Raw genomic sequence first — 16,996 nt, 5'->3', positions numbered from 1 at the left:
GACGGCTTAGTAGTTTTGCGCGCCGGACTCTTTTAATTAATGTGTTGCGAAATCGAAACTTAATCAGACCAACCTTTGTTGCATTGAGCAAAGCTTTCTTTTTACTCCCATCGCTCGATACCAAATAGTCTTGTATAACTGATGTGCCGTTAAAATCAATGAATCCTCTGAACTTCCTTTATTACCTTGTCAGTCTTTATTTGCAGGATTATGTGACACTGGCAGTGGAAGGTTACAACACGTGCATATTCTCGTTCGGTCAGGCAGGCGCTGGCAAGACCTACACAATGATCGGGGACGCGAAAGGTCCCGGTTTAATTCCACAAGCTTTCAAAAAAGTGTTTGCCTACACTACGGAGCATAAGTGAGTGTTGATTGCATTTTAAAAATTAACCATGAAGTTGAATGCTCTTCACAACTGAAACTACAAATGTTATCTTCCTTTGTTTTTTTTTTGTGTGTGTGTTTTATATAGGTTTTACCTAAGACACAATAAGGCATTCGATTTTCTTTTATCAGGATCAATAATGTAACAGAGGACTGAATATATATGAGAGTTGTTTGCAACCAATGGAGAAAAAGTATTACCAGTTAGGATGATGCTATTTGATTATTATCATGTTGAGTGATACACTGAAGTTTGTATGTAATTAAATATTCTGATGTCAGTTGTGTTGTAATCATATATATAGGACATCGTCGATCAAATAATTCAACTGGTTGATTATATATATAAAGAAATTGTATTTACTTTTTATCGAGCCTGCATTAGCAAGAGCTAGTCACTGTGATCACAATGTCGTATCTCAATGTTAAAGTTATTTAACTTAGCTAAATATTCATGTATGTAGTACCATTTTACTACATGGTACCAAGGTAAAATTGCAAAAGTACATAAATACGTTGCACAAAATATTTAGGCAAATAAACGCCTCGGCTTAGTTAAAGAGGTGGGGGTGGGTCTGAACAAAAACTGCATCTCTTTAAAGTGTCAGGGATTGAACCCAGCACCGCAGATGTGCTGCGCTACCTCTGTGTCATTTTATTTGAATCTAATATATAGTTAAAGAAATACAGTGGAATATTATTTTCCAGATTCATTAAGATATATGACCATCTTTAGAATAATCTGAGACGATTTTGTAGGAAATGTTTTTATACCGCTCCCACTATCCTACGTCGCGAGCAAGAGGAATACATCTAGTTTTTGTGTAAAGGCTTTATGAGTAACCCAGTAGAAGAAATCAAAGTCGATGAGATATGGGTATGTAAGAAATCTGCCAGTAGCTTTACCCTAGGTTGGTGGTGTCTAGTCGGGGTTTTTTCTCCACCAGTTACACTATAGTCTGACTATACTTCCCCGTTTGTTTGAACCCTCCTACCAATTTCAATAATGGAAATCATTAATGTGATTAAAAAAAAGTGCCAGGAACTTAGTCAGTTCATTCACTGATTTATAATTTCGAACCTGACTTTAGTAGAGAGGCCCTAACCCGTGGTCAACTGCGCGTTTCATGCTTAACGACAGTTTTCAATATAATAGACGGACATGCTCGAGATCCATTTCCAGTTCCTGGACAAGTCCATTTTCAGCAGAGGGGAGAGTGCACGATTACAGATGCAAATAATAATAATAATAATAATAATGAGGACTTTGTATAGAGCCTAATCTTTAGAAGCTCTAAGCGCTTTACAACATTATACAACACCTATAAGATAAAAAAACGTATAATGATATGATTACAAAAACAAACACCATGAAATTAGAAAATATTAAAAAAAAAACATGCTGAGAATATTTCAGGTAGGAAATATTATTAGGTCTTTAAGTTTGTTCTTGCAGCCGAAATAAGTGAGTTTTGAGAGCAGTCTTGAATGGGATCACTGTATCTTTGTGTCTAAGTTCAGTGGGCAATTCACTCCACGTTGCTGGGCCCTGGTATGCAAAAGAACGCTGTCAATATGACTTTGTTTTCATAGTGGGAATAATGAGTATACGATTTTCAGAAGAGGAGCGTTAAGTATCTTGCTGGTGTCTACACATTGGTGAGGTCGGATAGGTATGTTGGACTGGAGTCCGACAGTGAAACGTAGCACAGAGAACAAATTTTGTGTTTGATTCTGGATCGAATGGATAGCTAGTGTAGGGTACAGAGCAGCGGGGAGGTGTGCTCTGATCTTGGTACTCTAAGTATGATCCGAGCAGCTGTGTTTTGAACTTTTTGAAGTTTCTGGAGCAGATATTGAGATGAACCAGACAGAATTGAGTTACAATAGTCCAGTTTTGAAAGTACTAATGAACACACAAGTGTTTTAGTGGCATCAACTGAAAGATATTTGCGACTGGAGCTGATGCGTTTCAGCTCAAGATATGCAGCCTTGCATATGTTCATGACATGTTGGTGCAATGTGAGAGTACTGTCCAGAGTAACACTTAGATTTTGTACTGATTGTGTGAATTTAATGTTGGTGTTGCTGATATTTATTGTTTGAGGTAAAGGATGTGAATGAGAAAGTCTTTGTATTGTGATCAGAATGGCCTCAGTTTTATCATCATTCATCTGCAGCTTGTTACATGTCATCCATGATTTCACATCAGAAATGCGCCTCTCTACACCTTGGACGGTAGCATCAACTTCATTTGGGTGGCTAGATTTGTATATTTGGGTGTCATCAGCGTACAGTTGGTGAGACACTGGATGATGATCTATGACACTTGAGAGCGACTGAGTGTATACAATGAAGATAACATATCCAAGAACAGACCCCTGTGGAACACCCCAACATAGATCAACTGGGCTGGGGTGTATTCTATTTGCAGATACACTTTTTGTCCTGCTGACCAAGTAGGACTTGAACCACAGTAAGGCTGTATCATAAATGCCAAATACATGCTGGAGACGGTGAAGTAATATATCATGGTCTATTGTGTCAAATGCTGCAGACAAATCAAAGAGGGTGAGGACTGTAATCTTTCCGCTATCCAACGCAGAGAGAATGTCATTAACTACTTTAGAAGAGTAGTTTCAGTACTGTGGCTAGGGCAATATGCAGATTGTACATTGCTAAAAAGACTTTGAATTCAGATGAGATACAAGCTGGGATAGAACAACATTTTCTAAGATTTTTGATATGAATGGGACATTAGAAACTGGGCGGTAGTTCTTTAAATCGTTATGGTCTAGTGTTGGTTTCTTCAGCAGAGGCTTTACAATCGCAGTTTTGAAAAATGATGGGAATTCCCCTGATGAGAGAGAGGTATTAATAACATAACACCAGTTAGTGAAGGCAATACTGGATCTAAGTACTCAAGCAGCAGTGACGTTGGAATTGGATCAAGTTCACATGACTTTGGTGCACTCTTCATCAGGATTGTACGTACGAAATCCATAGAGACAGGTTCAAATGCTGCTAATGGTTGCCGCTCAAATTCTGTATCCCAACTGTATGGTGACGACGAGTCAATTGAAACTGTGGTGTCAAGCTTATCTCTAATAAGTCTAATAATATAAGTCGTCTGCTTCCGATATTTACAACGTCGAATCAAGCAAAGGAAAAGAATGACAAAAACAAATTTGCCTTTCACGTGGATTAAACAAGTGGATTAATTTCTATGCTCATGCGAGCAAACGGATATGATTCCAAACTCTCAACGTTATGGTAATTTACGGAATTATCCGTCAGTTACCGAATAGGATGAACTACGTCATTATGTTATCTGATAGAAATAAACTAGCCCAGAGGTGGGCAAACTTTCCAGTGCAAGTGCCGCATACACAAATTTACACCTTGTCGCGGGCCGCATAGTTCATTAAGTAAAATAATTAATATTTAAAATAGCAGAAACAAAAGGTTTTTCTAAATAACATCATAATTAATTTTCAGTTGTTAATATGTTGTTAATATTTGAAAACTTAAACTTCAACGGAAGCACATTTATTTGATAAACAGAGTAACATAAACAGAGTCAGTGCGAATGATGACTTGTTCCTAGGCTGCATGAAAACCCTTGGCGGGCCGCATGAAAACCCTTGGCTACTAGCCCATAGTGTACGCAATATGGCGCCGTGTTAGTATGGAAAGTCCGTTAAGCATGAAAGGTGCAGGGAATGCCGTATTAGTGCCATTCTGGCCACAGTCATTTGAGAAATTATAAATCATTGATTCAATGGACTTTGTTTTTTGTACTTTTTATCACATTAAACGTTTTCGTTATTGAAATCGATAGGGGGTACAAACAAACGGGAATTTATAGGCAGACTATAACCGCCAGGTATTTTGCGCTGCGAAATAACGTTAAACAACAAGAAGAAGACCAGCCGAGATAAGTAATAGCTACTTTTGTGTCTTTGTGCATTACACCGTTTCTGGGAGATCTTAATTATAGTATAATTACGGACAACAACTTGTTTGAAATTGAACGTCGCCAACTAGTCCGATAGATCAACCCCATAAATCTGTGTTGGTACTGATATATCATCACGGGTGAAGGGCTGATTTATCAGCCTAGTCCAACTTGAAAAATACTATTCAAGTGTTTTGCTTCTGATTTTGCTGTAAGCAGTAATGCGCATCAAGACATTAATGTAGCAGATATCTATGTAAGCTGGTTTTCTAGTCTGGAAGGCTCTGCTTTTTTTCATACATATCGACCAATTGTTTAAATCAGGAGAGATGTAAAGCTAATTCAGAAATGCCTGTGATGTAAATTGGTTTGGTATACGCAAACTGAATAATTGCAAAGGTACGTATTTTATGTGCGCTAATTGATCAACTGCTAAAATTACACGTTCGAAATGTTAACTGATGTATAACAAATATTATCATGGGATTTGTGTGAATCAGGACGTAATCCCACCGGGACAGTCAAGTTTGGCCGAGTTTATGACGCGTAGACAGTTTTTGCAAAGTAAAATATACAAATTCAAATTATCGTTACCATAAACTAACTGTTTATCATGAAAAGTTTATGTTCACCGTATACCCTTGATCTCTATTCTGACTTTGTGATAATATTAACATAGGAAATGAAAGAAGAAAGAAAAATAATTGCTTGATTTGGATTAAATTGATCACCCAGATGAGGCGTGGTTATCTCCATTCTGGTGACTGTTCAATTATTAGTGCAGGAGAACTTGTTGGTTCTGCTAAACATACCGCTTGGACAGCCCAGGTTGGTCTGTTAAACATACCGCTTGGACAGCCCAAGTTGGCCTGCTAAACATACCGCTTGGATAGCCCAGGTTGGTCTGTTAAACACACCGCTTGGACAGCCCAGGTTGGTCTGTTAAAGATACCGCTTGGATAGCCCAGGTTGGTCTGCTAAACATACCGCTTGGACAGCCCAGGTTGGTCTGCTAAACATACCGCTTGGACAGCCCAGGTTGGTCTGCTAAACATACCGCTTGGACAGTCCAGGTTGGTCTGTTAAATATACCGCTCTGATAGCCCACGTAGTTGGATAGTTGAGATTAAAATTCTGAACCATGCACCTGTTTCTGTTTTTCTTTGTAATTAAAAAAGAAATGATAAAAGGACAACGTTTTCTTTTAGGAGTAAGCTTGAATGCACGGTGACGGCCTATATGCTTGAGTTGTATAACGACAAGATGATCGACTTATTTTCTACAAAAGGAGTTTCAGATGATGTAAGTCGTCTTTAACAAATTCATACATTTTTCGCATCCGTATTATTCTTCCTCTTATGTATCTAGAAATGTTGAACATTCCCTGAAATATTTTGCGGAAAATACACATTTCCGCGGTTTTCAGAACAGCAGGAGAGAGATTGACAGAGATAATGGAGTTGCTGATAACAAGTCATTATAACCCTTTAGATGAAAGATTTATCTATCATATCACAAAATATACTCTACTCAGTTACTGTTTTAAAATATACTTGATAAATTATCGAACGAAAAATGTGCAGGCTATATTAACAGAAAAAGAATTTGTCAGTTGGACTATTTGGTATTATGCTTATAGGAGGTGAAAATGGATATAAGGAAGGATAGAAAGGGCGTGGTTAACATAAGTGGGATAACAGAGAAGGAAGCACCCAATCAGAAGAAACTGGCACAACTATTTGAAGACGGCCTAAAACTTAGGCACACCATATCCGCAGGTAAAGTAGTGTGTGTGTGTGTGTGTGTGTGTGTGTGTGTGTGTGTGTGCAGAAGAAGTGGACACTCTGCTACTAATTGTCTATTACAACTTATATAATTATATAAATTAATTATGCTCATACTCGATCTACAGTAGATATATATTCTCTCAGAATTATATTTAAATATATACATTTCTCTTATAATATTCCTGACACGCTGTTCTCGTTTACTCTGTGTACTTAAATATGCCCAGCGGATTGTACTTTTGTTTAGTTCGTCGTTTAATCGTATGGAGACTGAAACTCGTTTATTTTCATTCATCAAGAGTATATGCATCTTTTTGCTTTTTAGAGGGTTTTGAGGATTCATCCATGTCTCACTTGTTTGTCGGACTCAAAATAAAGAGCCGAAACATTACGAATGACAAAGTGTGCTTCGGAAAGGTATGATTATAATTTTTTTTTAAATAAATAAATTTGAAACCATTTTCATTTCTTGGAAATAATTTATTATTTCCTCAATCACTGACTGAATATTTGAAGTTCAAGTTGACAGCTGACCAATGCCCTCCAAAGCATTGTGTCAAACATGATAATTACAAGAGCTGGGTACCACGAAAAATTTTGTACCGCGGTATCCCTTAACGTACCAAGCGATACGTACATGTACCACGGTATACCGCAATTATTTTAGGGACCAACATTTCATTATGGGGCAGGGACCTGACACTTTTTGGTTTAATACCCACCTGTCAATAGCTGGAAAAATATTTTGCTCTGATTTATAGCAAAATAACACCATAATATAGTCATGATATTATTTGGGGAAAAATATTAATTATCTCGAGATAAAAGAAAAGAAAAAATTTCAGCTCAACAGAAACTCACAGACACAACACCCCACCCCCCAAAAGTCACTACCTTATAGAAGATGAATTTGTTATGTGTATGTTATATGTTGTATAAGTTGGAATCTAAAAACTTCAACTAAAGTGGGATGATTAAGCTTATACCATCGCTAACACTGTGATAGTCCTACAATGTAAGGCATAGAACATGTTAATTTTGTTTTAGTGCTATACCAAAATATAAATATCAGCGTCGAAGTCTGACATGTAGGACTAACACTGTGAAAGACATCGTGCTTAACATTAAAGAGCCAATTGATACAAATAGGAAGTGTTGATAGTGAAGCCTACAATTTACTAGCAGCACTATTGATGGAACAGGCAGGGAAACTTTGAGAAACAACCTGTCAATATATGTATCAAACTGAGCCAGTAAATATAAAACACACTCAACAAAAGGGAAAATATTGAGGTGACTTAATTACGTCAACAAGTGAGCTCCTAAATATCGGTGGATGATTCGCAGTCTTACAAAGGAATACGTGTACATAGCACATTCCCATGCGCTAGTAAATAGCTAAGACTTTAAGTGTTTTTTTTTTTTTTTTTCTAAATCCGAAAATTTTCCAAAAGTTAGATTTGGCCCGAATATTTTTTACATCATTCCAGTTGACCACAGCGTTGGCATACGTGATACATGTCAAACATGTGATTAAAGGTTCATAAACATAATTATATCTGTAATATGTGGCACTGGGTGGCCGAGTGGACTAAAGCGCTCGTCTTTACTGATCAGTGTCATTTCACCTCTGTCCGTGTGGGTTCGAGTCTTGGGGCTCGGCCAATGTGGATATGTGAGAAAGCTTGCTAGTAGCTTCCCGTTTGTCGGTGATTCTCACCTAGGCTTTCTGAGTTCCTCCTCCACCAGTTGTACTGGCCTCCAAGTACTAACAATCTTGCGCTCAGAAATGGCGTTAAACCCCCGAAACAACAACATATTTATAATATTCACCACTAATCTGTGAAGGTACAACTGATTCGTAAATTAAGATATTTTGTTTGAATTAACTGGTCATGAATAATGACAATTTGTTAACAAGATTACTCTGGAATTTCCATGCATCCCTTATTGCTGAAAACTATCCAAGTACGGGTACAGTGACAAAAGTGCTTTGCCACCGGGGGAAAAAATATCGCGGTAATCCAGTATACAGGTAATACCGTGCGCCTCTGATAATTACACTATTTGCTGTCAGTCGTGAAAACATTTACCCATTTACCCAAAGTCTTTTACAAGTTACTTTTTTAGCAAATATGTGGATACCTAGCGATTGATAACTTCTCCAGGCCATTTTATTTAAAACAAACTAAATTTTGTTATTGTTTTATTTTGTTTGGGGGTATATATATATATATATATATATATATATATATATATATATATATATATATATATATATATATATATATATATATATGACAGAGCTTTCAACCATTCTCTCTCTAGTTGACTTTAGTGGATCTAGCTGGAGGTAGGCGGGTTCCGAAAACTAAAGGTGGCTCAGAGCAAGTGAAAGTGAGTATCATCGTGCACACATTCAGGGTAGGAGCACGCTGGCACCTGCTCTGGGCCAGGGTATGCAATGCACAGTTAAATGTACTTTTTTTTATTTGTTTAATTATCTTTTCTTTATTTTATTATCGCTGGCACATCGATAAGTGAAAATTCATCTCAGGACCAAGACATAAACAATCCTATTTTCATACATTGCAGCTGAGAAGAAATCATGCATGGAAAAGTGACCCATAGTGATAATTTTTCTTTCTGCTTCTAGTTTGATAAATAAAACACTGTGCCACCAGCTAATCAGATTTGCTTCCAGACCCATAAATTACATAGATTTAATAAAGTCAAACAACTTACCAAACCGATATGAATGATTCTACCAGACTTACCGTAAAACAAGCACTCTGACGACTTCTTTAATTTAAGGTCTGTACTATTTGGCCACTTAAAGAATGAGAATGATAAAATGACACAAAGATATTTGTTCTTTTTCACACTACAGTTGTATGAGGTGCTTTTCCTTTGTTTAGTTAACTGTTTGTATTTTAAAAAAAACATGAATGATGAAATATATTTTTTTAGCTCTTTATTTTTAAATAAATGAAGGTCAATACAAATGCACACAATTACTGAATGATATTGTGACACCTATAGTGTGCGTTATTCTTGCTTTAAATTTAAAGGTATATAGATGAATTTTAGAATGGTATTATTCATATATCACAATTTGTTAATGTACTCTCTCTCTCTCTCCATACAATTTTATTATTCTATCTCTCTCCATATATATATTCTTCAGTTTCTGTGACTGACATAATTAACTGTCTGTTTTCCAAGCAAGCATCAGAGGTTCTAAAATGGGACAGATTTCATGGTATTTAATGTCCATGTCTGGCGTAATAAGATTCTTTTTTTTAAAATCCCCACGCTAGTCAAAGAACAAAGTGTGAATATACGATACCATACATCAGGGCGTGTGTACGTAATGTCGTGTGTGTGCAATTTCTCCCACACTGCTCGAACAGAGAGACTTCAAGCGACTGGGATACATATAAATATTGTTGTCTGTATATGTGCAAAATAGTTTAAGAATTTTTATTTTCTATTATTCCTAAGGGGTGAAGCTTCAAGGGTGTGAACGTTTTTGCAGGGGATGAGCCACATTTAACTGGAAAAATATATCATAGGGTATGCATTTCAACAGAACTGTAATTTTGATTTTGCAGGAATCGTTAGCCATTAACAAGTCTATCTCCGATTTCGGCAGCGTGGTGGCAGCGTTGGCAAGCGGACAGTCTTTTGCACCATATCGAAACAATAAACTTACAATGTTGATGCAGGACATTTTGGGCGGGAACTGTAAAACGGCCATGTTGGTCAGCGTCAGTCCAACAGATACTGCAGTTGAGGAGGCGTTAGTTTCCCTTTCGTAAGTGCATGCATCTACTTTCCAAGACTGTTCGCTTTATATGTGCTGTTGCATTATAGCCTATAAAGAGCAAAACAAAATTTTAAAATGTAAGTCATCACACTTAAAAGATACTTTATTAATTCCTTATTTTTAAAAATAACACCTGCAGAAAATCACATCAGCGAACATCAGAATGATTGCCGAATTGTTGTATATTTTCTACGATCGTTCACGACTACGTGTTATATATATATATATATATATATATATATATATATATATATATATATATATATATATATATATATATATATATAATTTGTATTGTTTATTGGGTTTCTTGATGATTTTATATAATGTACATCTCCATTTTGTACCTGACCCTGTCCAACTTCAAGTTCATAGTGTACCTGACCTGCAACATTATCTTGTAAACAACATAGTTGACAGCTAATATGTTTCTTGAAAAATTACTTATTCCTGCATTAACATCTGAAGCCGAATCAGCCTTATTGTTGTGTTCAGTTTTTCATATCGGTGGATTTATTTATTGAAACTATTATCCACTGGAATTACAAAGTGCTCAATAATATTCTTGGACAAAAACATTAATTTGGAATTTTAGTGAATTCGGACAAGAACATTTTATATTATATTATTGTGATACATCCAGAGTCTGTTAACACATCACCATAATCCAGACACTCGCACATTAGTACATTAGAGACAGGCATATAAGCACTTTCAGTATTGGAACTTATTCGGAATACCACTGAAATTCAATTGGAACTTCATACATTTGAACTTGTGATAGAACTTTTATGACTATTTTGGATTCAATTCACAATACTGTATGTTCTTTTTATGTTTTCACTTTGCATTCTAGAGAAATAATCTTTTTCTTTAATTTTACAAAACTTGTTGGTTTTCGCTCTCTTTACTGTTACTTACTTTAAAACCAGAGATGTAACTATATATATATATATATATATATATATATATATATATATATATATATATATATATATATATATATATATACACACACACACACACACACAGACAGAATACTAATAGCAGGGAAATTATATAATACAGAGATCAGAACTCAAGAGAGAGCTCACACATTCCGTTTGGACAATGAGGTTTAATGTGGTTGGTTGAGAAGATCAAAGGGAGTGGGTGTGAATTGGCATAACATCGAGTGCAGAGATAACTGTGTCTTCTTATTAACAAAATTAGAGTTTGTTATCCTTACACATATGCAGCATGATATAGTGCAAATATTTTAGTGTTTGCTCTAAATTGAATAAAAAAATTATTCACAAATTTTAAAGTTATAACGATTTCAGTTTGTATAATATATGGTGTCAGTTGGGTAGGTGATGGAAATTATTTGCGAATATCTGACAAGCTTCTGCAAATCACATGATCCCTCACTCCTTTGTTTGCTTTAGTATTGGTCGGTGGTCAGTAGTTGTTGGTACATGTCAGGGTTGACTGTCATACGGCAAGACATACATTCTTCCTCAGACTAGAAACCTAGCTACAAAGACATAGTTGATACGTTGAAATTAGTTGACTAGAAACCTAACTACCCTTACATAGTTGACAGGTTGAAGTTAGCTGACTAGAAACCTAACTACCCTTACATAGTCGACAGGATGAAGTTAGCTGACTAGAAACCTAGCTACCCTTACATAGTTGACAGGCTGAAGTTAGCTGACTAGAAACCTAGCTACCCTTACATAGTTGACAGGTTGTTAAGTTAGCTGACTAGACCCTAACTACCCTTACATAGTTGACAGGCTGAAGTTATCTGACTAGAAATGTAGCTATCCTTACAAGGATGAAGCTAGTTGACTAGAAACCTAGCTACTCTTACAAAGTTGACAGGTTGAAGTTAGATGATTAGAAACCTAGCTACTCTTACATAGTTGACAGGCTGAAGTTAGCTGCAGCAGTGTTCTGATGGAAGGCAACATACAGTATCTACTGCATTTTCTACCCTAAATTTAGGATTATATATCTGTTAGTATCAGTAGCAAACATTTTTGCATCCATTCTGACATATATTGCAGGTAATTTATGATACATATTGATCTAAAAATGTCCTAGAAGATCCTTGCTACTCTTAAGTTAGTACTTATAAGAATTAAAAAGGGTAAATGAAATAGTCAACGTTAGTACAAATGTCTTTTTCAATGTACAAAGAGCATTCAAAATAAAAAAATTTAAAAACGTGATTCAAGAAAAATATTATGATGTGAATTATACATAGCAGTTTTGTTACCTCTAATTTTTCCTTCATTTTTGTGGAGGGGCCCCAAGTGGCCGAAAGCGCTCTCCGTTACGGATCACTGCCATCTCACCTCTGTCTGCGTGGGTTCTAGTCTCGGATTCAGCCAATGTGGGTATGTGAGAAAGCTTGCCAATAGCTTCTTGTGGGTCGGTGGTTCTTTCCGGGATTTTCCCCGGGTTCTTCCTCCACCATTAATACTGGCCGCCACGTATGGCCTATCGTGTGCTGAAAAATGGCATTAAACCCTACAACAACAACAACAACATTTTTGTGGAGAAGGTGGGGTCTAAATTGTGCAAATAATTTACATCTGTGCACTCTCATTTCTTTGAGAAGTAAAAGGACCCTGCCTGACCAAAGATATGGGTAACTATAGCAATCTGGAGACAGTGGTTTTTTAAACACAACTTGAATTGTTGTCATTTTTCCTTCAAACCACATATGTAACTCAACCATAGGTCTTGTCATAAGTTTGTCAACTTTTGTACTGCTGTGGCCAAGATCAAGGTCATTGAAGCTGAAAATGCTAGTTTTATTTATGCATAAGAAGTCATATTTCCTTGCCTTATTTTGCACTAGACTTCAGTGGAAGACTACACTTGGACCTTGGTAGCTTCCCATTAATTCTGACGCCAACAGGTGAAAGATCAATGTAACAGGAGCCAACATTATAATATTCATTCTATGGTTCTATGTATAAAGTTGCCTGACCCAATTTTCATAAAACTTTGCAGATAGCATGCACTTGGGCAGAGACACTTCCTTATTGATTCTTGAGCCCATAGGTCAAAGGTCATGGCAACAGGAACTAAAGTTATCACTTTGGGTTCCACATGATGTATACTTTCTTCAAGTTTGCCTGTACTCAGTTTTTATGACCATCACAGTTTCTGTACATTTGAGGAAGGCAGCTCCATACTGAGTCTGCCATCAATGGTCATGGTCACTTGACATGAAATTGCAAAATTTTGTAGCTATGGTCGGTTGTTGAGATCAGCCATTCTTCTGTGTGCAGTTCTTTCTTTTGTTAATGAATATATATGCAGCCTGGTGAACAAAAAGTTGTACAGTTAATAGTATTCTCTGTCCTCATTAACAAATCCACTTTATGATCTAGTACTGCACTGGGAACCTCACTGTATGGTAAATGAGAATGGGTAATAGTAGGTGAGCCAGAAAGAGAATTTTCAATTCCCTTGCAGTTACCTTCTGAGGCAGAGAGATACAAGTCACTTCCTGAGTTTGAAGCCCCTAGGCCCTGCTTATGTTGACCTTTTGAATGCCAAAACAAGCCCATATAATTTACTATATAAAGATTTAAAAGACACCAAAGTATACAATGAAGTATGTTATTATTTTCAAAATTGTTTATTTAAAAAAAACACTTTTTGAGGCCTCTTAGGGGTTGAGGTCAGGTGAAATGGCAATTCTGCAACCTCTGAGAGCACTTGTCCCCTGGTATGTGAGTCTCAGTAAGATTTTGGTTGAAATGTTTTCATTGCTCATTGTGGGTATGTGAGAAAGCTTGCCAGTAGCTTCTCATGGGTCAGTGGTTCTTTCTGGGGTTTTCCCCAGGTTCTTCCTCCACCACTGTTACTGGCCATACAACAACATTGCTCATAAATCTCAAGCTATTCTTTGACTTACACAATTTTCTTTTTTTGTTTTAAGACACGCATCAAGGGTGAGGCAAATTGCCAATGAGGCGACGAAAATAACAGACTCCAAAGAAGTTCAGAAGCTTAAAAATGTATGTACAGTACTGCATCAATTTTTTCAAATATCAAACTGAACAATGTTGTCTAACGAAATTGCATGAAAGTTTATTTTATTTTTACTGTTGGATTGACCTGCTGATAAGCTTATAAATACAACTTGTATACTTGGACTCTATTATTTCAAATTTTACACATTTCCTTTAGAAAAGGTATTCTTGAAGTGCAGAATGAGAGCTTTCATCACAACAGTACCATCTGTACTTGCTTACATGTCATATCAAACTGCAAACATCATACACCTTGATCTGCCATTACATAATGTGCCATCAGATCTGGGTCCATGTTGTTTGTTATACTGATTACTCCTAACAAACTGAATAGTCCCAGATCTGCCAGCACATTATGCAATGGCAGATCTGGGTCTGTATAGCTCACAGTTGGACTAGACTTATAACTGAGTATATAGGGTAATCAGGTCTTTGCAAGAAACCTTTAAAATCATGAGATTACTTTTTGAATTTTGTCTACTGTGCACCTATCACATAATGTGCAAGCAGACTTGTCCCATTGGTCATAAAACATAAAGTAGATCTTGGTCTGTGCTTTTTGCAGCTGTATATATGTTAACATGAGTCAAGAAATTTGTTTACATCTGCATTATTTTCCAGATTATAGCGAAGCTCAAGAAGGGAGAGCAGATTGATGAAGAGGACTAATGTCACTGGACAAAGAAACTGCCAGTAGTTTAAACAATAAAAAAAAAAAACAACCCCAAAATGTTGCATTTCTGTCCTGGTCAGAAATTTGGTCTGTGATATTCACAAATAGTATTTATCTAGATTAGAGATGTGATCAGAGATGTCTAGAAATAATAACAGTAAAACTAGTTTTTGTTATACGTAAACATTCATAGATGTCTGTACATTAACCGACCATTGTTAGAAAATATTGTGTTGCTATAAAAAACAATGATATCTCAATTGTATTGTAATAGTACAAAATAGTAGTACTCCCAGAAATTGTTTTATATGGTTTTCATCTCATTTTGTTTTCATGAGCTTTGATGCTTGTGCAACATTACCATCTTTATTTTAAAATGATTAATTTTTTTGGAAAAGATACTGTTGCAACAAATACTGACTGTATAATCCTTGCAGTTCTCAAAGTTTAGGAAATAGCTAATGTGGCATGAAAATAAAAAACTTTGGTCCTTGCTCATTCAGTTTTATATACAGTTAAACTTTTTTTTTCTAAAATAAAAGCTTGAAAAATTTAAATGTTTAGATATAACGTTACAAAATACATGAAAAGTTGATGGAAAGTGTCTGCTTGTCTTCACCCTATGGACATGCACCCCACAACGAAACCTTATAAATGGCCTCTTCAAATTTCAAATATACAATACCTGTTGATAACTGTCAGACTGGAAATTTGTCAGTTGAACGTGACTCAATTTCAATTTGTAAACAACTAATGACTATGTTATCGCCATCTTTCTTCAAAAGACATGAATATGGTTGAAAACCTGGCACTCTGTCTTTGTCTTGCACAAAATTTTATATATATATACTGGAGTGCTTGTAAAAACAAATCCTTCTCAAGTATAGGAATATTTGCATAGCATTAGAGAAAATATGATTACCCTATGAAGCATAGTGCAAGTTATATATCGTAAGCAGCTACCAAGTGGAAGTAAAAACAAAATTGGGCTGTCCAAAGTAGATGCCTTTTGGGTGAAACTTAAGTGGAAAATAATGGCTGGGAAAATCTAATACCAACTGGATATGACTGATAGTGACAGAAGAAAGGTGATCATTACATAAGGCTTGGCTGTAAAATAATTTGTGATTGTTATTTTCATTATTACAAAGGAATCTCCTGGTATTTTTTCTTTCTGCCATTGATTGTTTATAACTGTCTAGTACTTGATGGATGAATTATTAAAAAGTATGATTTACTGTATTGTAAAAGTACAAAATAGTAGTACTCCCAGAAATTGTTTTATATGGTTTTATTATTTATTTATTTATTTATTTATTTATTTATTATTGAAAAGTATGATTTATCCATACATGGTTCTGAGATAGCAATAGAATTTATGAGCAACTCCAGTCTCTTTTTTCATAAGAGTTGTAGTTCTTTGTTGTCCGATGAGAGTCTTGGAAGTGAATGCTACAATGCATTTGTAATCTGTCATAAATGTTACTACCTGTTGATATTTTGCAATGTAGATGGGCATTTGTATCCATGGATTTTGTAATTTTATCACATTTAACATATTTATATATTTGAAAAATTTGAATATGTTGATGTCCGATTTTTAAATATAGCAGAATAAAGGATATATTATACCAAACAGTTGAAATCATTAAGAAATCTAATATTTTTGCCTTTAAGGTTTATTTTGTTCTGCTGTATTTATTGAATATATTAAAATAGTTGAATATATTTTGGGTCATTTTGCTCATATCTCAACTAAACTTGTTTACAATTACATTCTGTTTACTTTAATTTAGTAAACTTAAAATACACAACCTTGGTCTCCCTTATTCTGTTTGACACTGAAGCGAGGATCATTTTTAAAATTTGCTAGTTTTGTGCTGAGACTCTTTTTTAAAGTTGATTTCTGTTGAGATGTATTTTCAGTGTATGTTTTTCTTATGTTAACAAGTCCAACATACAAGATGTGACTATTTCATGTTTGTTTCAACAGAGTTATCTGTGGCTGAATAAAAAGGTTTATGATTGACAATTGCCTTTTTTTCTTCAAATTATACATCAATGTTATTAAATATTTTAGCATCTAGAAAAATTTCCTTTCTATTCAAAAAAAGTTACAAATACTACCATGTACAGCCAATAATAGGTCAAACTTCAAACATTAGCCCTGATCTACCATCGCACAATGTGCTGGTAGATCAGGGTCTGTGTTTGTTTTACTTTGTATTCCTAACAAACTGCATTGTCCCAGATCTGCTGGTGCCTTAAGTAATGACAGATCTGGATCTGTGCAGTTTGCAGTTGGACTTTTATGCAAGAATATAA

General features: G+C 35.6%; 1 protein-coding gene across 1 annotated transcript; it reads left to right on the top strand.

Moving 5' to 3' along the window:
• Nucleotides 1–213: 213 nt before the first annotated feature.
• LOC149801843 (uncharacterized) lies at nt 214–16,703 on the top strand. Its single transcript, XM_089956212.1, has 8 exons — nt 214–364; nt 5,554–5,647; nt 5,985–6,123; nt 6,458–6,549; nt 8,461–8,529; nt 9,747–9,949; nt 13,905–13,983; nt 14,620–16,703. The coding sequence occupies exons 1-8, from the start codon at nt 288–290 to the stop codon at nt 14,665–14,667; spliced, it is 801 nt and encodes a 266-aa protein (XP_089812338.1). The 5' UTR covers nt 214–287; the 3' UTR covers nt 14,668–16,703.
• The last annotated feature ends 293 nt before the right edge of the window (nt 16,704–16,996 follow it).

The sequence above is a fragment of the Sinohyriopsis cumingii genome, chromosome 4 (assembly GCF_028554795.1).
Source record: "Sinohyriopsis cumingii isolate HCF-2022 chromosome 4, ASM2855479v2, whole genome shotgun sequence".
Lineage (NCBI taxonomy): Eukaryota > Metazoa > Mollusca > Bivalvia > Unionida > Unionidae > Sinohyriopsis > Sinohyriopsis cumingii.
This window is presented reverse-complemented; position numbering and strand designations above follow the sequence as displayed.